The sequence below is a fragment of the Haliotis rubra genome, unplaced genomic scaffold, assembly GCF_003918875.1.
Source record: "Haliotis rubra isolate DU_JTF1 unplaced genomic scaffold, ASM391887v1 Scf762, whole genome shotgun sequence".
NCBI lineage: Eukaryota > Metazoa > Mollusca > Gastropoda > Lepetellida > Haliotidae > Haliotis > Haliotis rubra.
In genome coordinates, this window is record NW_025767482.1 from 112,696 (window position 1) to 138,223 (window position 25,528).

The 25,528-nt window shown below is 44.5% G+C and overlaps 1 protein-coding gene across 1 annotated transcript in view; it reads left to right on the forward strand.

Moving 5' to 3' along the window:
• The first annotated feature begins 792 nt into the window (after positions 1-792).
• The window catches only part of LOC124260425 (rab-3A-interacting protein-like), a 67,439-nt gene continuing 42,703 nt past the window's right edge, over positions 793-25,528 (forward strand). Inside the window, exons 1-3 of the mRNA XM_046694737.1 lie at positions 793-870; positions 7,210-7,701; positions 8,480-8,675. Of these exons, the coding sequence (XP_046550693.1) occupies positions 7,688-7,701; positions 8,480-8,675 (210 nt within the window). The 5' untranslated portion in view covers positions 793-870; positions 7,210-7,687. The remainder of the gene's footprint in view (positions 871-7,209; positions 7,702-8,479; positions 8,676-25,528) is intronic.

Below are 25,528 nucleotides of genomic sequence, written 5' to 3' on the forward strand. Positions count from 1 at the left end.
GGAAAGACGATATAAATACGTTGACAGGTAAACACGCATTATACGCTCTGTGTGCGCAGTGACACTTGTGTCGTGGCACCATAAGCACTGACTGTCACGACCTGAAAACTCTCGACTTGGTCAGACTGTTCCTCACTCTACATTTACGTTTATTTACCGTTGTACTCCGCTGTGCAGAGTTGGAAGTAAGACTTCTCTACACGCATGCGCATTTTATGTGAAAAAACTGGCTTCGACATTCGTAACGACGTATCTTTTTAAAAAGTGTTATGACAGTATCGATATTAGGAAAGTATTTATGCAGACAAATTCGGGCTTAAATTTCTGATAGCAAGAATCTAATTTAAACTCAACACCGAAAGTAAATATCATTGAAATCGAAGTAGAAGCCCATTTTCTTCAAATAACAAACATAATAAACTAAATAATATGAGAACAATGGAACAGTTACACCCCTCGGGCGTTTGTTCCAAGAAGGGAAGAGTGGTAAGCGACTGGCAAGACATCGGCTGAAGATTTATGAAACGTGGTTAACTGTGAAGGATTTCTGTTTTTTCATCGGTTGACAAACAGAAGGATCAGTGATCGAAAACTAGTTCAATTTAAAAATCTATTTTCTGGTTGCAAATAAGTCCAAGCGTATATCCATTATATGTTGACGGAGTCGTTCACTTGAACTATTTGATAACTCAACTTAGGTTGTCCATCAACAGATGCGCAGTAAATTGTTCGTGCGCCACTAAGTCTGAAACCCAACTATTGAAAGTGGTAGGGAAGTAGTTTTTGGTCACTGTCATGGCGGATTAGGTGTTTATTATGTCAGCTGTTACATCGCTGGGAAGAAATATTGAATACACAAGGAATATGACGGTCAGAAATCAAACTCAGTTATTTATTTACGAAAATGCATGAAAATTATCATTATCGTGGAGTACACTTTCCATATCTTCCCCACATAAATATTAGCCTGGTATAAATCTTTGAGTTTAAAGTATCTGATTCTGAATCTGTTTGAAAGGTCCAAGGATTCATGTGGATGTTTTTCTGGGGTTTGGAGTATTTACAACTGTTATTTTCCATTCAATGGCTAGAATGCACTTTACCGGGCGCAGCCCTCGCTGCTCCCTTTACGATCCTGAGGGTTAGGGTATGCCACCCATTACGATCCTTAGGGTATGCCACCCTTTACGATCCTTAGGGTTAGGCACCCTGTACGATCATTAGGGTTAAGGGTTAGGAAACCCCATCAGCGCTAATCATTAATCTGAAAAAGTGCCCGATGTTTTAAAAATTAAAATTTGTGCAGTGACTCCTATTTATCCATGTGGGCAGTTAGATTAGGTTACATGTAATGCAGCGATTCTTGTTGTCAGTGATGTCGCACTGTGTGTACATCCAAATATGATGTTTTATGAGATGCATTTGATTGCGTTATATCCATGAAATGAGCATACGTTATAACAAATATTTCACAATGTACGATACCACTTGTAATCAGTTGAATTGGAATAACTACATAAGGTTTTGTGGAATATGGACTTGTCCCCCATTTAGGGTACCATTTATGTTTCTTTAATTGGACTTAATTTAGGGTACATTTGTGTATAGAAACATATACTAGCCACAAAAAGAAACTGTGCATTGTCAAAATATTATCCCAGTTGATAAGTACGATAACAATGTCAAAGGTACATATAAACTTTAATGGAGGGATCATGAGACCATAACAAGTCGGGAGAATTTCAATTGAAAAGTCAATCACAATGACGTCACGAGTCCACAAGCGGGACAGGGGTCAAACGACCATGTCACAAGCTCAATAACGGGTATGTCCACCATCGGCATTGAGAACAGCAGTGCATCGACGACGCATAGAGCCTATCAAACGTGCAAGGAAGGCTTGTGGGATGTCACGCCAGATTCTCTCAAGTTCTGTTGCAAGGTCAAGGACGTTATCTGGCGGATGAGGAAGACGGCGTAGACGTCGATCCATCTCGTCCCAAACATGCTCTATCGGGGAGAGATCCGGTGAATTTGCAGGCCAAGGCAGTAAGTCAACGTTGTGGTGTTGCAAGAAATCCATAGCAACCCTTGCCGTATGAGGGCATGCATTGTCCTGTTGGAATGTTAACCCAGGGCCATGACGCTGCAGAAAAGGAATTGCCACAGTTCGAAGAATCTGATCCCTGTAGCCCACACCAGTTAAGTTGCCCTGAACAATCACCAAAGGAGTTCTTTGGCGTGCTGTTATTCCACCCCAAATCATCACAGAACCACCACCAAAGTGATTCCTCTCCAAGACACAGGCCTGTGCATAACGTTCTCCCACGCCTCTATAGGCACGCTGACGCCCATCACTATGGGAAATGTTAAACCTGGACTCATCTGTAAAACAACATTTCTCCACCAAAACAAGGGTCTGCGGACATGATTTCGCACCACATTCGGCGAGCTTGTCGATGACGCTTGTGTCAGGATAGGCCGTATGTCGGACGCCGTGGTCTGATCCCGTGATGACGTAAACGCTGTCGAACTGTGTTGGGGTGGATACGGCGAAGTCCTGGGATGGTTCGGCAGTCATCACTGCAGTCTGAAACCTGTGGCTTAAGATGGGTCACCCTTATCCATCTGTCCTGTCTTGGTTACGATCGGTTGTGGCAGAACGTACCGATCGATGACGCCATTTGTGTTCTGGTAGCGCCTCACCAGTGCAGAAATGATGTTCCGTGGCAGTGGAAATGTGCAGCCACTTGTCGCTGAGACATTCCCCACGGACCATCCCTATGGCCTCATGACGTTGTGCAGACATGAGCCTTGGCATGCTATGTGTTTCAATAGCCGTTTAATTTTTTGAATTATCGCAAGGGCAGGGGTTGAGCTTTCCAAAGTGACAGTATTGTGTGGCATTCATTTGCTCTGTTTCTCCTTCCCGGAATGCACGCAACAACGTATTGCACGTCTCAAGGACGAACCCACTGACATCACGGAACGTGGCACGTGCATGCATGTTGGATACATGTCACTAATCTCTGAGTTTAAATCCTTATATGTCTACACAGGTTTGATAAATTTTGATAGATTTTAAATTTGTGTATGCACAGTTTCTTTATGTGCCTAGTATACTTGGGGTACATATCTGTAGTACCTGTGTCAGCTACCATCCCTTCAGCCATAATTACCAAGTCATTAGCACACAATTGTTTGCTATTAATTGCATACACAGTGGCCATTCTTCTGTACTAAACTCAAAACTTGATTGGAAAATAGTCCCTAACCCAGAGACTGTATTATGTAACTGTGAATGTATTGACACTGTTTAACTGTTGTTTGCAGCTGTGAATGTACTGAGAATGTTTGACTGCTTTGCTGCGTGGCTGTGAATGTGTAGAGATAGTTTGACTGCTTTATGTGTATGTGAATGTACTGAGAATGTTTGACTGCTTTATGTGGATGTAAATGTACTGAGAATGTTTGACTGCTTTATGTGGATGTGAATGTACTGAGAATGTTTGACTGCTTTATGTGGATGTGAATGTGGTGACACTGTGAGTGTTGTGTACAACTGTTAATGTGGTGACACTGTGAGTGTTGTGTACAGCTGTTAATGTACTAACAGTTTTATATTTGGTTATGGCTGTGAATGAACTGAACTGTTCAACTCGTGTGTGCAGCTATGGATGTGTTGATACTGTTTGACTGGGATTTTGGCTGGGAATGTGCAGATACTGCTCAATTGTTTGTGAAGCTGTGAATGTGCTGACACTGTCAGTGCTGTGTGCAGCTGTGAATGTGCTGATACTGTGAGTGCTGTGTGCAGCTGTGAATGTGCTGACACTGTGAGTGCTGTGTGCAGCTGTGAATGTGCTGACACTGTGAGTGCTGTGTGAAGCTGTGAATGTGCTGACACTGTGAGTGCTGTGTGAAGCTGTGAATGTGCTGACACTGTGAGTGCTGTGTGCAGCTGTGAATGTGCTGACACTGTGAGTGCTGTGTGCAGCTGTGAATGTGCTGACAATGTCAGTGCTGTGTGAAGCTGTGAATGTGCTGACACTGTGAGTGCTGTGTGCAGCTGTGAATGTGCTGACACTGTGAGTGCTGTGTGCAGCTGTGAATGTGCTGACACTGTGAGTGCTGTGTGCAGCTGTGAATGTGCTGACACTGTGAGTGCTGTGTGCAGCTGTGAATGTGCTGACACTGTGAGTGCTGCTGTGTGCAGCTGTGAATGTGCTGACACTGTGAGTGCTGTGTGCAGCTGTGAATGTGCTGACACTGTGAGTGCTGTGTGCAGCTGTGAATGTGCTGACACTGTGAGTGCTGTGTGAAGCTGTGAATGTGCTGACACTGTCAGTGCTGTGTGCAGCTGTGAATGTGCTGACACTGTCAGTGCTGTGCAGCCGTGAATGTGCTGACACTGTGAGTGCTGTGTGAAGCTGTGAATGTGCTGACACTGTCAGTGCTGTGCAGCTGTGAATGTGCTGACACCGTGAGTGCTGTGTGCAGCTGTGAATGTGCTGACACTGTCAGTGCTGTGTGCAGCTGTGAATGTGCTGACACTGTCAGTGCTGTGTGAAGCTGTGAATGTGCTGACACTGTGAGTGCTGTGTGAAGCTGTGAATGTGCTGACACTGTGAGTGCTGTGTGCAGCTGTGAATGTGCTGACACTGTGAGTGCTGTGTGCAGCCGTGAATGTACCGACACACTGTGAATGCTGTGCGCAGCCGTGGAATGTGCTGACACTGTCAGTGCTGTGCAGCTGTGAATGTGCTGACACCGTCAGTGCTGTGTGAAGCTGTGAATGTGCTGACACTGTCAGTGCTGTGTGCAGCTGTGAATGTGCTGACACCGTCAGTGCTGAAGCTGTGAATGTGCTGACACTGTCAGTGCTGTGTGCAGCTGTGAATGTGCTGACACTGTCAGTGCTGTGTGCAGCTGTGAATGTGCTGACACTGTGAGTGCTGTGTGAAGCTGTGAATGTGCTGACACTGTGAGTGCTGTGCGCAGCTGTGAATGTGCTGACACTGTGCTGTGCAGCTGTGAATGTGCTGACACTGTCAGTGCTGTGTGCAGCTGTGAATGTGCTGACACCGTGAGTGCTGTGAAGCTGTGAATGTGCTGACACTGTCAGTGCTGTGTGAAGCTGTGAATGCTGACACTGAGTGCTGAGTGCAGCTGTGAATGTGCTGACATTGTGAGAATGTGCAGCTGTGAACGTGCTGACACCGTGAGTGCTGTGTGAAGCTGTGAATGTGCTGACACTGAGTGCTGTGTGCAGCTGTGAATGTGCTGACACTGTGAGTGCTGTGTGCAGCTGTGAATGTGCTGACACTGTGAGTGCTGTGTGAAGCTGTGAATGTGCTGACACTGAGTGCTGAGTGCAGCTGTGAATGTGCTGACATTGTGAGTGCTGTGTGCAGCTGTGAATGTGCTGACACTGTGAGTGCTGTGTGAAGCTGTGAATGTGCTGACACTGAGTGCTGTGTGCAGCTGTGAATGTGCTGACACTGTGAGTGCTGTGCAGCTGCCGTGAATGTGCTGACACTGTGAGTGCTGTGTGAAGCTGTGAATGTGCTGACACTGAGTGCTGTGTGCAGCTGTGAATGTGCTGACACTGTCAGTGCTGTGCAGCTGTGAATGTGCTGACACACCGTGAGTGCTGTGTGCAGCTGTGAATGTGCTGACACCGTGAGTGCTGTGTGCAGTGAATGTGAATGTGCTGACAGCTGTCAGTGCTGTGCAGCTGTGAATGTGCTGACACTGTCAGTGCTGTGTGCAGCTGTGAATGTGCTGACACTGTCAGTGCTGTGTGCAGCTGTGAATGTGCTGACACTGTCAGTGCTGTGTGCAGCTGTGAATGTGCTGACACTGTCAGTGCTGTGTGCAGCTGTGAATGTGCTGACACTGTCAGTGCTGTGTGCAGCTGTGAATGTGCTGACACTGTGAGTGCTGTGTGCAGCTGTGAATGTGCTGACACTGTGAGTGCTGTGTGCAGCTGTGAATGTGCTGACACTGTGAGTGCTGTGTGCAGCTGTGAATGTGCTGACACTGAGTGCTGTGTGCAGCTGTGAATGTGCTGACACTGTCAGTGCTGTGTGCAGCTGTGAATGTGCTGACACTGTCAGTGCTGTGTGCAGCTGTGAATGTGCTGACACTGTGAGTGCTGTGTGCAGCTGTGAATGTGCTGACACTGAGTGCTGTGTGCAGCTGTGAATGTGCTGACACTGTCAGTGCTGTGTGCAGCTGTGAATGTGCTGACACTGTCAGTGCTGTGTGAAGCTGTGAATGTGCTGACACTGTGAGTGCTGTGTGCAGCTGTGAATGTGCTGACACCGTGAGTGCTGTGTGCAGCTGTGAATGTGCTGACACTGAGTGCTGTGTGCAGCTGTGAATGTGCTGACACTGTCAGTGCTGTGCGCAGCTGTGAATGCTGCTGACACCGTCAGCGCTGTGTGCAGCTGTGAATGTGCTGACACTGTGAGTGCTGTGTGCAGCTGTGAATGTGCTGACACTGTCAGTGCTGTGTGCAGCTGTGAATGTGCTGACACTGTGAGTGCTGTGTGCAGCTGTGAATGTGCTGACACTGTCAGTGCTGTGTGCAGCTGTGAATGTGCTGACACTGTCAGTGCTGTGTGCAGCTGTGAATGTGCTGACACTGTCAGTGCAGCTGTGTGCAGCTGTGAATGTGCTGACACTGTGAGTGCTGTGTGCAGCTGTGAATGTGCTGACACTGTGAGTGCTGTGTGCAGCTGTGAATGTGCTGACACTGTCAGTGCTGTGTGCAGCTGTGAATGTGCTGACACTGTCAGTGCTGTGTGCAGCTGTGAATGTGCTGACATTGTGAGTGCTGTGTGCAGCTGTGAATGTGCTGACACTGTCAGTGCTGTGTGCAGCTGTGATAACCTTTAGTTCTTAGTAACAGATTGAAATGTCTTGTGAAAATGGGATGATTTCAGATTGTGGTTGATGAAAAGGTACAAATCATGTGATTGTACATAATCCATGCAGGATCTTCTCAAGGTACATAATTGGAAGTGTGCGAACATTTTGGAGGAATCCAAGAATGTTTTGTTATCAAAAGGGATATTAAAAATCCGCCAATATGACAACACATAAAAAAATAATATAGTGGTATGCATTTTTCTTCATACTAGCATGGCTGGTAATATGATGCACCAATATTCTTTCTTTTATATATTATTCTTTGCATTATAGATTTAAAGAGGCACAGCAGTGACAATGTCAGGAGATGCTCAGCTTCTAGTCTCAGACAGACCTGTGTCACCACAGACAACGGTCGCTGCCTCCAAGCTTCCAGCTGCTGAAACCTTGACACAGCGAGAAGCGTGTGTTGGACAGGAAGCCAACTACAGACAGTCACCCTCTGTGTCAAATAGACAAGCTGCTAATACAACAGGTACAAGTGACATGGAGTGGGGCAGCCGACCACCTCCGCAAGGTGCTCCTTCACAGCTTGTGGATCAGACTAGTGCTGTGGCAGCTGTTGTAGTTGGCAGTATGGCAGCTGCAGCTGTAGGACTTGAGACAGGGACGAAACCGGGGGGATTCCTCCATAGTGGGAATTGGCAGCTCAGGACAAGTATCGACACAACAGAGGTCACAGGTGTCAAACCGTGACAGTGTAACTCGCTCAATTTCATTCACAGGAGCTATTAATGGACTTGATGGAACAATGCCCGATGAACAGTATGTTGTATTAGCTAAAGTTACTTGTTCGGTGGGGCAGCCTAGTGGTTAAAGCATTGGCTCGTCACGCCGAAGACCCGGGGTTCGATTCCCCACATGGGCACAATGTGTTAAGCCCATTTCTGGTGTCCCCCGCCGTGATATTGCTGGAATATTGCTAAAAGCGGCGTAAAACCAAACTCAGTCAGTCAGTCAGTCAGTACTTGTTCGGTATTTGCCTTCTGACATTTTGAGTCCTAAAGGTCAGGGTTCAAACCTATATCCAAGTAGCGTTTGGCCATGTTGCCTTGTGAAAGCTGTCTTTCCATGCAAAGCATGGAAACTTTTACTTTCCAAAGTAAATTCCATGAAATATCGCAAAATTGACCCCCTGGTTCATGATTTCATACGGCCACAGTATAAAGAAGTACTTTATGAAGACTCACTGTAAAAAGTATTGATGTAGACAGTCTACTAAACACACTTTCTGAAAATATGTTTCTCTTTTGAAATCCAGGTTTGAATTTCCCACTGTATCAGTCAGGTTGCCAGAGGAATTGCATTTCCTTAGCAAGAAGTCTGTTAGTGGAAGAACTGTTTTATTAAGTTTTTTTTTGTTGTTGTCCGTTTTAAAGTGTGTGACTGCAAACTAAAGCATTGTTTAGTTTTCAATACACACAAACTTGTTCATACTCAGCGTTTAGCTATGATACCAACATGCCCAGCAAGCTCAATTTATTTTGACCAACAAATACAGTAGGACGGGGCAGAGTATAATGTTGGAATGCATATGTTTTAGTAAAGAGGCTGTAGAAGAGTCTGAGTGTCCAGTTGTTGAACTGCGTCGACATCCCGCTCGTGCCCACCTGCGACATGCTCATTCTGAGGCAGAGACCTCCGACTTGCAGATGGCTCGACGGCGCAGTCAGACAATGGCAGAGATGAAGGAACATGCCTATCACAGATTGCAGGAAGAACTCCAGAAGGCTCAAACAGTAAGTAACAAGTTCAGTCCTGATGTTTAAAAGGGATAAACACTGTTATGTCTTCATTTAATACTCATTTAGGAATCAAGTCAGTGTTATACATGCTTAACTTACTTTGTGTTAGTTTTGTACTTCATCAGGTAGTATTTCCTAGACTAGGTTTCTTGACTGTTTTTCAGGTAACAGGTATATAGAGAATACTATACGAGGTCTCATTACATACGAATTATACGAAACGAGTGTCCTTCCTGTGGTATCTGACCGGCCAAAGCGCAGGTCAGAAACCATAGGAAGGTCACGAAGTTTCAGATAATTCGTATGTAATGAGACCGAAAGTGTGGTATTTTATTTATTTCCCACGCCTTACATGCATTAAATTGACAAAATAGCGTAGTTTTGTTATGTTTTGGTTTCAAACCAAAACCGGGTTTCATAAAGAGGTTATGGAAGAGTTTTGTACTGTAGTACAAAATTTGCATGACGCCACACTGTAATGACGTCACTGCCTTGGTAACCGATGTCACGATGCATGTCAGTTGTCATCACCTCGCACAGCCTCCTACAGTAAATTACTCCGGTAGCACCTCCTTTCTTGGTTTCCAGTTGCTTCATTCGCTAACATCACTGGTGGAAACTTTGCGCTTTGCGTTTTCGACGGGTATAATGTCTCAGTTCGACTCAAAATTAAACAGCGACACGGCATTGTTCGCGATGTTTACATTCCCACAATGCATTTAAGTTGTAGAATGAATGGATTCACGTGTTTGTTATGAATGAAAAAATAGTTACGTCAGAATGTGACCTAATTGAGAGGTCATCGGTTATCCAATCAAATCGTTAGAATCTCAGGTCAAGTCGTTACGACACAGGTCAACGCGATACGACACTCGTGTGACGTACGAGATTAGTATGCAACTACCCATACGTTGACCACGTGGGTAATAAACAGGAATACTTATACACTTGTCTGTCTTGTTCAGGTCATTTCTCAGAATTTTCTCATGAGAAAGTGAACCACTGATCGCTGCCGGGGTTCAAACCTATGTATGGGGTGTGGACTCCTTGCCTTGTCAAAGCTGTCTTTCGCAATGCAGTATTCAAGTACATTCCATGAAATATCACAAAACTGACTCACCGGTTCATGATGAAATTAAGCCATAGTGTAAAGAAGTATGTTATGAAGGCTCACGGTAAAATGTATGGATGCAGACAGCCTACAAAACATACAATTTGTCCTTATCCAGACTCATGCTCTTTTGCTTATCTCCCTTTCCCTTTCGAATGGTATTGGAACACTTGAATCCCTTGAAGTTCCTGAAGCGGACGTATTAATACTCACCCACGAGTTACCTCCCTTGCCCTTTCCCGCGCAAATGTACCATGTGACATGCCCATACTTGTCACTCTCTCCCTTTTCGCCCAAGCAGATGGTTGGGTGAGCACTGGAGTCCCGTATACGGCAATTTTATCGTTTCTTTTTAGGCCTATTCTTCTAAATTAAGCTGTGTATGGATTTGGCTATAATCATTATGTAGTATTTGTACAAATTTGGTTAAAATTATTGACTTTGATTCGTGTTTTTATCGTGTTGTAAACTTGTTTACAATTCATGAAATCCTGCTGTGTGTGTCGGCACAGGTTGTCCGTGGCTGATCCTCACCCCCAATGTCCTTCGTGTACAGATCCATGTTCATCCACCTTGCGTTGTACTTATTGCATTGATTTAACCAATCTACAATTTAATCAATATTTGTCTTATGTTTATAGACGTGCCATGGATCGGGTGAAAAAGGCATCTCTAGTCACGTGTGATAAATCTGCAGATCAGCCTACAAACCGTATGTTACTTGCTGCTGATGTCCATAATAGTGATGTTATTCTTAGTACGTTACAGGGCCAGTCTGCTGCAAAGGGGGCTAGGAAAAGGTCGACCCTGGAGAATTCATGACGCAGTTCACCACTCAGATGATGGCCATGATGGAGCGGAGGTTCCAGGAGCATCGAAGACTAGGAAGAGCCTCCCGTCTGCCGACACCGTTCGCAAACCCCCAGGCCTACGCGAATCTACACCCATCAGAGCTACACATGCAGATGACGTTGGCGAACGTACACAGCCGGACGACCCCGTCATACTACAAGATAGTCAAGATGATACGCTGTCCAGCTTCGTGAACCCCCAACGTTCGCGAACCTCCAAGGATCCTGCCTCTACACCTAGCTGCTCTAGGTCAAGAAGGCCTCAACGCAGACGTTCGCGAAGGCACAGAGAAAGACGTTCGCGAAGAGAACACTCTCAGGATAGGCATTCGCACAGCGAGGAATTTTCAGCTGCAAGTTCGCGAATCCAGGATGAAGGTTCGCGAAGGGATACAGGCTCGTATAGAGATACTTCAACAAGACACAGCTCGTTTACCCAGGACACTACAGACCCCGTCTTCTCAGACTCAGAAGTAACAGCATGGATTGCTAGCGGGCTAAACTTGGAGTCTCCTTCTAAGGATAGGAATGAAGTTTACACCTACATGATGAAGGATGATGACTTCGACTCCGTCACAATTCCACCGATCGAGCCTATATCCAACGTACCGGACAACCTTTGCACAGCCTTCGCGAAGGCTTCAAAGTACCAGACGCAGCAACCACCATCTTTTAATAAGAGGAGATTCCCCCTACATCACATGGAACCATTTGTGAAGGCGCCTGAGTGGGATGACAACATCAAACTGGTGAACGACGCCAGGAGTAAGGTGTATAAAGTGGATGACAAGAAGCTATCACAACTGGATACAGCTTCTAGAAGATCCTTCTTCGGACTGGCAAGATCTAGAGCCATCAATGAAGCATTGATAAAGAAATTCCAGAATTCCACGACGGAAGAGGATAAGATGATCTACTCGGCTCTCGTCACACAAAAGAAGGATCAATTCTTCGTGTCGGACCACCTCACATCGATCTCGGCTGGGCTCACCTTAATACGCAGACGGGTCTACTGGCGTCCTGCTCCTGGAATGATAGATTTACGCAGTCACTACTACGAGCTCTGTCGGAGGCGCCTACCATCTTTGGAGGTCTCTTGGATGATGAAAGCCACACACGACTCCAGAGAGGTGATGATGATTAAAACCATAGATACCCTGGCCAACGTCATCCGTCATACGTCCCAGAAGTATAGCAACAAGTCCAAGTATTCCGGAATATAGAGAGCTAAGGATAAGAAGTACTCCAACTTCAGAGGCGGGAAGGACTCTTTTCGTCGCCCTTCCGGCAACTACAGGTGAAACTCAGGAAGAGGCCGCGGCCCCAGAGCTTCCAGAGGTACCAGATGATGATATCAGGGTTCGGAACGACTGGAGTCTTCCACCCCCAACTGTTCCTGTAAAACTATCGACAGTGGGTGGATGTCTACAAGGGTACTGGAAGAATTTGGGAATTCTAGATGACGACTACGCCTCTCGGGTACTAAGAGAAGGATAGAAAGTACAAGTGAAAGCCACTCCTCCGCTAACCCTCAGCCCGATGGTCTTCAACTATGCAGAGGAACAGGCCGACAGACTACAAGAAGCCATCAACGCACTACTCACGAAAGATGCAGTAGAGATATTAGATCGGAATCATCTCACCCCAGGCTTCTATTCCCCAATTTTTCTAGTACCAAAGAAGAACTCCTTAGAGAAGTTCAGACTGATTTACAACATGCGCAAATTCAACAGAGACTACTTACTGAAACCAGAGAGGTTCAACATGATCCACCTACTTCCACTGAAACAACTCGTCCGTCCAGCAGATTACATGTTCAGGTTCAGAATGATTCACCTACCTCAACTGAAACAACTCGTCCGTCCAGCATAGACCTGCAGGATGCGTACCTACACATCCCCATACGTCCGGAATCAAGAAAGTATCTACGATTTCTATTCAGAGGGCAGCACTTCCAGTGGAACGTCCTACCGTTTGGAATATCTTCGGCTCCATGGCTATTCACACGAGTAACCAAGCCTATAGTCGCATATCTACATCATCGAGGTCTACGCAATGCCTTCTACTTGGACGACGGAATTCAGGTTCACCAAGATGCCAGTCAATTCAGACTGCAGCTGAACTTCACAATCAAGTTGCTCACTCAACTAGGATGGTTGGTGAACCTTATGAAGTCTGAGTTGGAACCAAAACAAGATCTGCAATTTCTGGGGATAAGGTTTATCACAACAGAGAATCGTATTGTTTTCCCAGAAGATTGTTGGGTCAAGATACAAGCTATGATTCCACTAGCTGTCATCTCTCTGTTAACACTACGATCACGGCAAGTTCTACTTGGTCTACTAACCTCGGCGCAGGACTTGACTCGCACAGGAAGGTTACAACTAAGACCGCTGGAACGGTTTCTGACAAATCATCTAGACAGCGTCGACCCAATCTTGCTGCCAGACAACCTCAAGAGGTATCTACTGTGGTGGACCCACAGGTCGAACGTTTGCAGAGGGACCTATTTACAAGAGCCGGCCTTCGACACACATCTCTATGTAGACACTTCGATACAAGGCTGGGGTGCGCATCTCAACAATCAAGTTGCATCAGGGAGGTGGTCCAAAATAGAGCAGCATCTTCACATCAATCTGCTAGAGATGAAAGCCGTGATCTGGCCAGCAAGAGTATGGTTCCTAGACCTAATAGAAGATCTCGGAAGTCCAACAATCAAGTTACCAGATTGGCCGAACCTACTCATACATCCGCACACCAAGCAAGTCCACGGGAACCCGACAGCTACACGTGTGGACCGTACCAAATATGTTTGAAGAAAAGAGGATACTCCGCCAGGGCAGCCAAGGCAGTAATGCTAGCGTTACGCAGATCTACTCGTAACCTGTATGATGAAAAGTGGCTAACGTTTGAGACTTATGCAAGGCGGAAAGGCTTCATTGCGATGAAAGCTACTCATCGTCAAGTGGCGGAATACCTTTTGTCATCTTAGACAGACCAGACATCTGAAAGGTTCGACATTATCTACATACCTCACCGCCATCAGTACAGTGATTACCATGAAAACAGGCGTCAAGTTGGCGAAAGTACCAGAATTACTTGCTCTGCTGAGATCCTTTAAACTGGAGGACCAGCAAAAGAAGTTCAGAGCTCCGGCCTGGGATCTGATTGTAATTCTAGGTCATCTTACGAGTGATGCCTACGCACCTCTAGACCAGACTACCCTCGAGCTGCTGACACAGAAGACTCTGTTCCTGCTTGCGCTAGCCAGGGCAGCTCGAATATCAGAGATACATGCGCTAGACTTTGGTCGAACCAGATTCGACACGGGGCAACATGCTGCAGTTCATGTAGGACTTAGATGGGACTTCATTGCCAAGAACCAACTACCTGGTCAGCCAGATAGCGAGTTCCACGTAACAGCGCTATCTACAATCCTCGGACCAGAAGATATAGAGGACTTATCCTTGTGTCCGGTCAGAGCCCTGAAGATATATCTTCAAAAGACTAAGACAAAGGAGACGAAAATCAAGCGCCTGTTCATCCCATTATCCACAGAGACATCAGCAGAAGTCTCAAGAACGACGATATCGTTCTGGATGAGAGCTGTCATATTGAGAGCCTATAAAACAGCAGGACTAGAACCTCCTAGAGCTTTCAACCCACATGAAGTCAGAGCACTGGCGTCAACACTGACTCTGCATGGAAATTGGTCTATATCTGCAATTATGGAGGGCTGCTTTGGGAAGTCGTTGGACACAGTGTTTGCCAACCACTACCTCTGAGACATAGCCACTGAATATGTCACCAATTTGGGCCTCTCGTTGTAGCACAGCAACTAAAGGCGCTGAGTTGGAAAATGTCACCCTTTATCATGTTGACTTGTTGATAACTTTTACTAAGGAAAAGTATTAGTTTGAAAGTCCATGCGCACAATCTAGGACTGACTGACTGAGTTTGGTTTTACGCCGCTTTTAGCAATATTCCAGCAACATCACGGCGGGGGACACCAGAAATGGGCTTCACACACTGTACCCATGTGGGGATTCGAACCCGGGTCTTCGGCGTGACGAGCCAACGCTTTAACCACTAGACTACCCCACTGCCCCGCACAGTCTAGGACAGGCTAGCATGAGTGATTAAAGATCCTGTACGGGTAAAGATCTTACCTGTACGTGAAGGGGTCGCAACTCATTTATGATAAAGATCTTATCATAATCTGTGGGTTGTTATAAGATATCTAGTAATAAGAAGATACTAGTTTATCTGTAGCCACATGAATCAACATGATTCAACTTGTCTGAGACTGAAGTAAGACAAGAAAGTGGCCCCCTGAGTTATAACGGAAGTTGGAAGAATAGGATCACGGAAATGCCGTTTCACAGTTCCCATGGGGAGATACAGGATGTATCTAAGGACGGCTGATGAATCCACGAAGTGACTGGACCCACCACCAATCCGATTCTATAAACGAAAGATCATGAGTCAGGATAAGAATAAATATGTAATTTTTCAAGTAAAATTGATATTTTTATACTTATCCTGACTCATGACGAGAAGCCCTCCCAACCTCCCCGCTGGAAACACTTCGGATTTCACAGCAGGTCCAAGTGCATGGGCAGAAAATAAGGAGCGAGTGACAAGTAAGGCTGGTCACATGACTGTTTGCGCGGGAAAGGGCAAAAGGAAGGTAACTCGTGGGTGAGTGTATTTTTACGTCCGCTTTGGGAACATCAAGGGATTCAAGTGTTCCACTACCATTTGCAAGGAAAAGGGAGATATGCAAAAGATCATGAGTCAGGATAAGTATAAAAATATCAATTTTACTTGAAACATTACATTTTTCAGAAAATAAGTAAAATTAGATATTTCATATATACAGTCAGCTCTCTCGTTAATCCGACACTCATTAATCCGACAATCACGTTAATCCGACAAAAAATTAGGGAACCATTTAAAACAGTGATAATTACTCTCGTTAATCCGACATTCTCGCATTCCGACTCCGACACACCAATCTAGCAACTGATTATTGTAAATACATTGTAAAAACATTCGTTAATCCGACAATCAACACAGCCGGTCGGATGATCCGACCGTATACAAACAATCACACGTGAGTGGTAATTAGCGTGTGCCTTACTGGCTGCTTGACACCAACGTCAGTGAACATCACACTTGTTAATTAGGAACACAGGATAATTAATTGAGACGATTTAATCAAGAAATAACAGTAGAGCGAGCTGTATAAAATGTTTACAACCGACATGAGTTTTCATCACAAGATGTACACCACCTGCTAAGCGACCCCTTGTAGAAGTTACGCCATTGATCAAGAAAGAAATCTCCTTTTGAAGAAAGACAAACCCCAGACAACACACAAGAAGTCATCACTTTTGCTGAGCAGAAGTTTGATGTGAAGATTGGACGATCAACCGTATCTGACCTCCTGAAGCAGTCTGCTTAGTGGTTGAGTGTCTGTACGACTGATTCCAATGCTTCAAGCTATCTGAGGCCAAAACATCGTTGAACACTTTGCAAACATTTCTGACACACCACTTAGACGTGTTTGATGTTAATGGCCATCAAAGTCTTTTTCAAGTTATAAATTATATATGTTATGATAAACGCCTGATTGTACATTAGACGTCCGCATGTTATTTTGGAATTAGTTGTATGGAAACTATAACATATTCAACATCCGGGTCATAATGGCAGCTGATATGCGGTAAAAACAAACGTGAGTTTCGTGCCAATGTGGTCATGAAATAGATATGAAACTGTTCGCTTACGTGATTATATATGTATGTTATGCCATCTATGAATGTTAATAAATGAAAACAAGGATGTATTGTTAGTATTTTTTATTTCTGTGAATATTTTTACATACGATAAAGATAACTAGATCTACCATTTCTGATATGCATGCATCAGTATGACGATCATAACATTTAGTAAACATTGATATTTTCACACAAATACATTAATCCGACATTTCATTAATCCGACATTTCCGTTAATCCGACATATTTCTCTGCAACCACAAGTGTCGGATTAATGAGAGTTGACTGTATATCTCTTTGGGCATCAAAATATGTAGTGAAAGGGTTGGGAAGACATTTACTACAAGGCACATGTTTATTCTAGTAGTAAATTCCAAGGTTAACCTTTCGCTTCACCAGGCTCTTGCCAGGCACCCATAGCTGTTAGAATCCTGTCACTCGTGGGCATATAACATCTACACTACTGAGGAGTAGCCAATGGGAGGCTAGCTGGAAACCCTTGGGTTTTTTGGAGGTTTGCACCCCGGCCTTTAATCTTATTGTGTATTTTTTTAAGCTCTTCCTTTGTTGTCTTTCAGTGGCATTTAGAAGTTGTACATTGATGTCCAAGATATTTTTTTATGGATTAAACTTCTTTTTAAATTTCTCTCTCAACGTTTCGAGACCATTCCAGGTCCCTTCATCAAGAAAAAACGAGTCTACTATTCTTTTTGGAAAGCCTGCTATCAAGTAACCTTTGTGTAATTAGCAGTTGTTGTGTATTGACAATTCAACTTTCAACTCTATTATTTAGCATGAATTTCATCATTATGTAACTAACTCACTTATACAGTACTCTCCCCTAGTGTACTGTGATGTCACTTGCATTGTGACGTCATAACTCAGTAATGACGTCATAGTGACGACGTCATAGTCCTAACTGACAGTTCACCTGATGAAGGGACCTGGAATGGTCTCGAAACGTTGTGAGAGAAATTTAAAAAGAAGTTTAATCCATAAAAAATATCTTGGACATCTTCCTTTGTTATTATACGATTATACAATATTTATATAGAGCACATATCCAGGCAACTAGTGCTTGGTCAAGGTGCTGGTATTTTTTCCCTCGATCATTGGATGTCAATCTCAACGGCACATCGTGTTATCAATCTCAACTCCCTGGGGAGTATGCAACTCTTGCAGCCACTAGGCGCACCAAGTTATTGTGGCTATTGTGGATAGCGAACCCTTTTATTTGCAAGATGTTAATATTTAGCACCAAAGGTAGGTGGAGGAGGTGGTGAAGGTGGAGGGTAAAAAACTGAAAAGTACAAAAGGCCAAATTAGTCTAAACTGACCTGAATATGGTAAGTATTACATTCCATAGCACTAAGTCATTAGCCTAGGTATGCCTAAATATGATATCCAAAACTGTCACAATGATAACCTAAACTGGACATGCAACTACAAAATACTTTGACAATAGTATATGTCCTCAAATATTCCTTAAAGTCCACCCAGTACCTACACCAAGTATTATCCTGATTATTCTGCCACAATCCTAAACATCAATACAATGTCAGAAAACAACACAATTTCCCAAATATTGAATAATGAAATGCACACTGAAATAGGCTACACAAGCTCTATAAATTTCAGATAGATTAACAGTTAAAGGGAAGCAACTCTGTATGGCTTATTCTGCATGTAAACTGCACATTATTTTATGAGCGCTTCAATAGAGCAACTTGAACATGAAAGTTTGGCAAACTTACACCTAAATGACTTACGCATTTAACAAGAGTGCAAACTGTGTTTCTACGATACCTAAATCATAAAGGACTTAAAATATCACATGCTGTCATAGAAGTCTAAGGCAATATACCATAAAAGTGCTGTAATGCGTGAATTATGCCTGATCGAAAGCTGAACAGCTACTTCTTAGATTACAATAACAAACTTATAATAATCGCTGCCTCAACTGATGCCTATGCATCTGATAAATACAAAATAAAAGACTTAACTGATACATACTCGCTCGTTGCTGTGTTACTCCTATATAACTCAAAATGATGAGGATTCCTGAATATTCGGCCATGCCGCCTGAAATCTGCAAACTTGTCCAAACCGGATAATAGTTTTTAGACTGGTCATTTATATAGATTACGCAAGAAAATAAACCACCAGACTAGGTTTAGTCTATAGATGGGTAAGAAATAAAGAGCTGTTTCGCACATGAAACAGAACACTCCCCCCGAATATCTTACAAAGATATTACAAACTCGAGATTTAAATCTTAACCAGAATCTAATAAAAGATTCTAGATTCTAGGTTTAAACACAACATTCATCAATTAAGTCCACATACAAATATACAAGAAGGAAGTCTGAGCGTGGGTCTATGGGTAAGAGTTCACAATGCAATATAAGATTGTCTGTTCAAGATTCAACTAGTCCTTAGAACTTTCCGCTGCTAGCAGCAGAACCAACTCGGTCACTGGACGTGTGTAGTGAACAGTCTTTCCATCACGAAAAACCTTGAGAATACATTTTCTGACCTTTCCATCTCTGCACTTGAGAGCATCTACAACAACGCCTAAAGGCCAGTCGTTCCTGTGAACATCGTTGTCCTTCATCATACCAAAATCACCAATATCCATGTTCGGTTGATCCACCTGCCATTTTGTCCTAACTGTGAGTGTATGTAGGTATTCCTGTCTCCAGCGACGCCAGAATGTGTCAGCCAAGGCTTGAACTTGTTTCCATCCTGACTTGTACAAATCAGTAATATTAGCGTCTACTCTGTCCCATTCCACCACATGGTTGGATTTCTGTGTCAACAAAGTAGAGGGAGAAAGAACGAATGGTTCCTCTGGATCCGTCGACACGGGTACAATTGGCCTGCCGTTCACAATTGTACAAACCTCTGCTAGAAGAGTGGTCAGAACTTCATGTGTGAACTTTCTGGTCGACACATCAGACAACATACTGTCCAGGATCCTCCGCACAATCCCTATCATTCTCTCCCAAAAGCCTCCCATGTGCGATGCATGAGGAGGGTTAAAGATCCATTTGGTTCGATTGTTCGATAAGAACGTTTCAATTTTCACATCCTCCACATTTATAGCAGGAAATCCAAGACTTTCTGAAGATCCAACAAAGTTTGTTCCGCGGTCTGAACGGAATTCCTGCACATTTCCATGAATGGAAATAAAACGGCGCAAGGCGTTAATGAATGATGAAGAGCTCATCTCTTCGATCACCTCAATATGAATGGCTCTATAAACCAAACATGTGAAAAGCAATCCCCACCTCTTACTGTGAGCTATTCCACCTCTAGTTTTCATTGAAGCTACAGTCCATGGTCCAAACATGTCAACTCCGACAAAGGTGAATGCAGGTGACGGAGTTAACCGATCAATGGGAAGGTCTGCCATTTTCTGTGTTTCAAACATTCCTCGTAATTTCCTACATTTCACACATCTGTGAATGATGGCAGACACCAGTCTCTTTCCTCCGATAATCCAATATCCCGCTGCTCTCACGGCCCCTTCTGTGAATAAACGTCCCTGATGTTTCACACATTCATGGTGATACCTTACCAAGAGAACTGCGATGTGATGCTTTCTGGGTATGATAAGTGGAGTCCTCTGATTAGTGTTAATTGGTGCATTCTTGAGTCTACCTCCCACACGTAACATGCCATTTTCATCAATGACTGGATTGAGAGGCAGTAACTTACTATCCTTGTGTAAGGGAGTCCCAGTCTGAATACATCTTATCTCTTCACTGAAGTGTTCATCCTGAACAGTCCTGATGATGAGTTGCTCAGCCACTGTGTGACCATCTACACTGATGGGTTTAGACTTGTCTGGTTTGAAAGAGTCCATGTTCTTTCCATGATATGACTTTGTGAAATCCTTGAGTACTGCAACTGCTGCGACCAGTCTTTTCCAATCTGAGAATCGTTCAAATCTCTCAGAACCCAGTCCAGTCTATTCCTTCACTTTAGAACAGATTGAAGTCACACATTCTTCCAAGCTGACGTCCGAGTATTCTGCACAGTCCGTATAGTTCTCCGTCAAGTTCGGAGATGGTGGGCCACTGAGCCAACTGCTTTGACCCATCTTCATGGCAGACACTGGTCTAGTGGCTGCATCTGCAGGGTTTCTACCTGTAACGATGTAACTCCATTGTTCTGGTTTGGAGACATTCCTGATTTTCTGCACTCTATTTGATACATATACAGAAAATCTCTTAGTTGTGTTCTTGAGGTACCCCAGCACTATTCTGCTGTCTGTATGAAAATACATAATGTCCATAGGCACTTTCAAGTGTTTGTTTATGAGAGCGGCAATTTCTGTTGCCAGTCCTGCTCCACACAACTCTAAATGAGGAATTGTGTGTCCGTGTTTTGGTGCAAGCTTCGCCTTTCCTATGATGAATCCAAAATGACACTGTCTTTGATCGTCCGTCGTCCTGAGGTAAGCTGACGAGGCAATGGCTTGTTCTGAAGCAGCAGAAAAAATGTGAATCTCCTTGTTTGTAGATTCCTGAAATGACATAGGTACAAACATCCTTGGAATATGTACACTTGACAAAGACTGCAGAGAGTCCCTCCATTGTTCCCAGTCATGCTGTTTATCTTCCTCCAATGGCTCGTCCCAATCAACTTTGTCCAGCATCAGATCACGAAGGATAATCTTTCCTTGCACAACCACTGGGGCGACTACTCCCATAGGATCGTAGATACTGTTTATACTGTCGATAACATGCCACGATGTGTGTAAGGTTTTTCGTCCATGCATGTACAGAAAGTGAACGTGTGAATATTCCACCACATGCCCAAGCTTCTCTGTACAAGGAAGGGATCTACATTCAGATCCAAGTCCTTGAGATCCTCAGCTAGATCCTCTTCTGGGAAAGATTGCATAACCGCAGCACTATTTGACACAACCTTGTGGAGTCTGAGTTTGCCATTGCACTCAAGTGTATCCTGTGTTCTCTTCAAAAGATCAACTGCTTGTGAAACTGATGCGCATGATGTCAGCCCATCATCAACATAAAAGTTCTCCTCTATGAAAGTGCATGTGTCACTGCCAAAAACTGCTTCGCCCCTTTGTGCTGCTCGATTCAACCCATACGTTGCAACCGCAGGTGAAGGCTTGTTGCCAAAAACGTGTACTCTCATCCTGTATTCAACGAGATTCTTCAAAGGGTCATTGTCTTTGTACCATAGAAATCTAAGGACATTTCTATGGTCCTCTCTCACCTGGAAGCAGTGAAACATGCTCTGAATGTCTGCCATCACTGCTATTGCTTCTTTCCTGAAGCGCGGTAGAGCGTCAAGCAAACTGTTATTGAGGTTCGGTCCTTGAAGCATAACGTCATTCAAAGATACGCCATCAAATTTTGCTGAAGAATCAAAGACAGCTCTCAGCTGGTCCGGCTTCTTGGGATGGTAAACCCCAAATATAGGTAAGTACCAATGTTCTTCCCCTGCCTTTAAGGGAGGGCAACCTCTGCATGGTTAGAGTCCAGAATCTTCTGCATGAATTCCACAAAGTGTCTCTTCTTTGTGTGATCACGTTTCAGTCCTTTATCTAAGGCAATCGCCCTCTTCAGTGCCTGTGACCTGTTGTCAGGAAGAGTGCGCCTGTCCTGTTTGAAGGGAAGGGGTGCTACCCATTGTCCATCTGGTCCAAATAACATCTCCTTGTCCATAACCTCAATAAACTGTCTATCTTCAACGGACAGGCCTGGTTTGTCATCATGTTTTGACAAGGCAAAGATAGGATCTGCCTCATCTACGTGTAGATAGTTCGGGCACGTCTCAAACAATGACGGCTGTCCATATTTGGATCTGTAAGTCTAATTCACTTTCACAAGGTCAGGCTTGTGAACTTTTCGGAAGCAAGTCTCTCCGATTATTACCCACCCTAGAGGCAGTCTCTGGGCATATGGAGATCCTTTAGGTCCAATTCCTGATCCAACACATGGTGTGCTTCAATCACATCTCTCCAATTATTGCCCACCCTAGAGGCAGTCTCTGGGCATATGGAGATCCTTTAGGTCCAATTCCCTGATCCAACACATGGTGTGCTTCAATCACATCTCTCCAATTATTGCCCACCCTAGAGGCAGTCTCTGGGCATATGGAGATCCTTTAGGTCAATTCTCTGATCCAACACATAGTGTGCTTCAATCACATCTCTCCAATTATTGCCCACCCTAGAGGCAGTCTGTGGGCATATGGAGATCCTTTAGGTCCAGTTCTCTGATCCAACACATGGTGTGCTTCAATCACATCTCTCCAATTATTGCCCACCCTAGAGGCAGTCTCTGTGCATATGGAGATCCTGTAGGTCCAATTCTCGTATCCAACACATGGTGTGCTTCAATCACATCTCTCCAATTATTGCCAACCCTAGAGGCAGTGTCTGGGCATATTGAGATCCTTTAGGTCCAATTCTCTGATCCAACACATGGTGTGCTTCAATCACATCTCTCCAATTATTGCCCACCCTAGAGGCAGTCTCTGTGCATATGGAGATCCTGTAGGTCCAATTCTCGTATCCAACACATGGTGTGCTTCAATCACATCTCTCCAATTATTGCCCACCCTAGAGGCAGTCTCTGGGCATATGGAGATCCTTTAGGTCCAATTCTCTGATCCAACACATGGTGTGCTTCAATCACATCTCTACCAACGAGCAAAAGAATACTTGCATCATTGTCCATTGGTGGTATGAAAACATCCTTGAGGTGGTCATAATTCCTAACAACCTCTGGCGTAGGGATTTCATCCCTTAGGTCTGGCACCTGATTACACTCGATCAGGTTGGATGGTTTAGTGTATGTCCACCTTTATGTGGGGACACAACTGCACATTAGAAGACTGTTCATTCCTAACAGTTCTATCTACTTCGGTTTTCTTTGCAAAGACTCTTGTCTTGGGATGCATAGTTGGAGATTTGTCCATCTTCTCCGGGGTTATATTCTGTGATTCATACATGAAACTGGGGTCATTCCTGATACGACTCATGTCCCACACAAATTGTACGAAGTAACCAAAAGGAGGAAATGGAACCTGATATCTGTCCTTGTGTTTAGAAGCATGTGTTCTCCATTTCTCCTGTAAGCCATATGGGAGCTTTTCTACTATGGGCCCTACTCCAGAAGAAGAGTCAAAACTAGCAAACACAGATTTCAAAGATTCATTTTCTGTTGCTGTTTCTACTTCAGACAACAGGTCAGATAGGTCATACAGTTTCTTAGAGTCTTTCATTGTTATTCTGGGGAAATCGTTCAACCTTTGCTTCAGGGAGCTTTCAATCATCTCCGGCTCCATATCATTGATTTAGTCTTTCCCATAGCAACCGTGAGACCCGTTCCGATTGCTGACATTAGACGCATGGATACTTGCAGCCTGTTTTGAAGTCTCTGGTCCTAACCACTTGACAAGGAGATCAAGTTCCTGAGCTGGGGACACTTCTAACTCATGCATGACACTAATGAAGCCAGCTTTCCAAACTGAAAATGTCTCTGGGGACTCATCGTAGGTTGTAAGTCGAGACAAGAGAATATCCTTCTTCAGTAGAAACTTTCCAAGCTCTGTGGATGGATAGAAAGTTGGAGAGTTAGGATTAAGTGTATGACTGTTCACTTTGGGTTGCTGCTGATGTGACGGTTGTGTTGGCCTATAGTCCTGATCACCAGTTCCACCTATCACATCTCCTGTATGACTGTTCACTTCAGGTTGCTGCTGATGTGACGGTTGTGTTGGCCTATAGTCCTGATCACCAGTTCCACCTATCACATCTCCTGTATGACTGTTCACTTCGGGTTGCTGCTGATGTGACGGTTGTGTTGGCCTATAGTCCTGATCACCAGTTCCACCTATCACATCTCCTGTATGACTGTTCACTTCGGGTTGCTGCTGATGTGACGGTTGTGTTGGCCTATAGTCCTGATCACCAGTTCCACCTATCACATCTCCTGTATGACTGTTCACTTCGGGTTGCTGCTGATGTGATGGTTGTGTTGGCCTATAGTCCTGATCACCAGTTCCACCTATCACATCTCCTGTATGACTGTTCACTTCAGGTTGCTGCTGATGTGCGACGGTTGTGTTGGCCTATAGTCCTGATCACCAGTTCCACCTATCACATCTCCTGTATGACTGTTCACTTCAGGTTGCTGCTGATGTGGCGGTTGTGTTGGCCTATAGTCCTGATCACCAGTTCCACCTATCACATCTCCTGTATGACTGTTCACTTCGGGTTGCTGCTGATCGCGATGGTTGTGTTGGCCTATAGTCCTGATCACCAGTTCCACCTATCACATCTCCTGTATGACTGTTCACTTCAGGTTGCTGCTGATGTGATGGTTGTGTTGGCCTATAGTCCTGATCACCAGTTCCACCTATCACATCTCCTGTATGACTGTTCACTTCAGGTTGCTGCTGATGCGCGGCGGTTGTGTTGGCCTATAGTCCTGATCACCAGTTCCACCTATCACATCTCCTGTATGACTGTTCACTTCAGGTTGCTGCTGATGCGATGGTTGTGTTGGCCTATAGTCCTGATCACCAGTTCCACCTATCACATCTCCTGTATGACTGTTCACTTCGGGTTGCTGCTGATGTGACGGTTGTGTTGGCCTATAGTCCTGATCACCAGTTCCACCTATCACATCTCCTGTATGACTGTTCACTTCGGGTTGCTGCTGATGCGATGGTTGTGTTGGCCTATAGTCCTGATCACCAGTTCCACCTATCACATCTCCTGTATGACTGTTCACTTCAGGTTGCTGCTGATGTGACGGTTGTGTTGGCCTATAGTCCTGATCACCAGTTCCACCTATCACATCTCCTGTATGACTGTTCACTTCAGGTTGCTGCTGATCGATGGTTGTGTTGGCCTATAGTCCTGATCACCAGTTCCACCTATCACATCTCCTGTATGACTGTTCACTTCAGGTTGCTGCTGATGTGATCGGTTGTGTTGGCCTATAGTCCTGATCACCAGTTCCACCTATCACATCTCCTGTATGACTGTTCACTTCAGGTTGCTGCTGATGTGGCGGTTGTGTTGGCCTATAGTCCTGATCACCAGTTCCACCT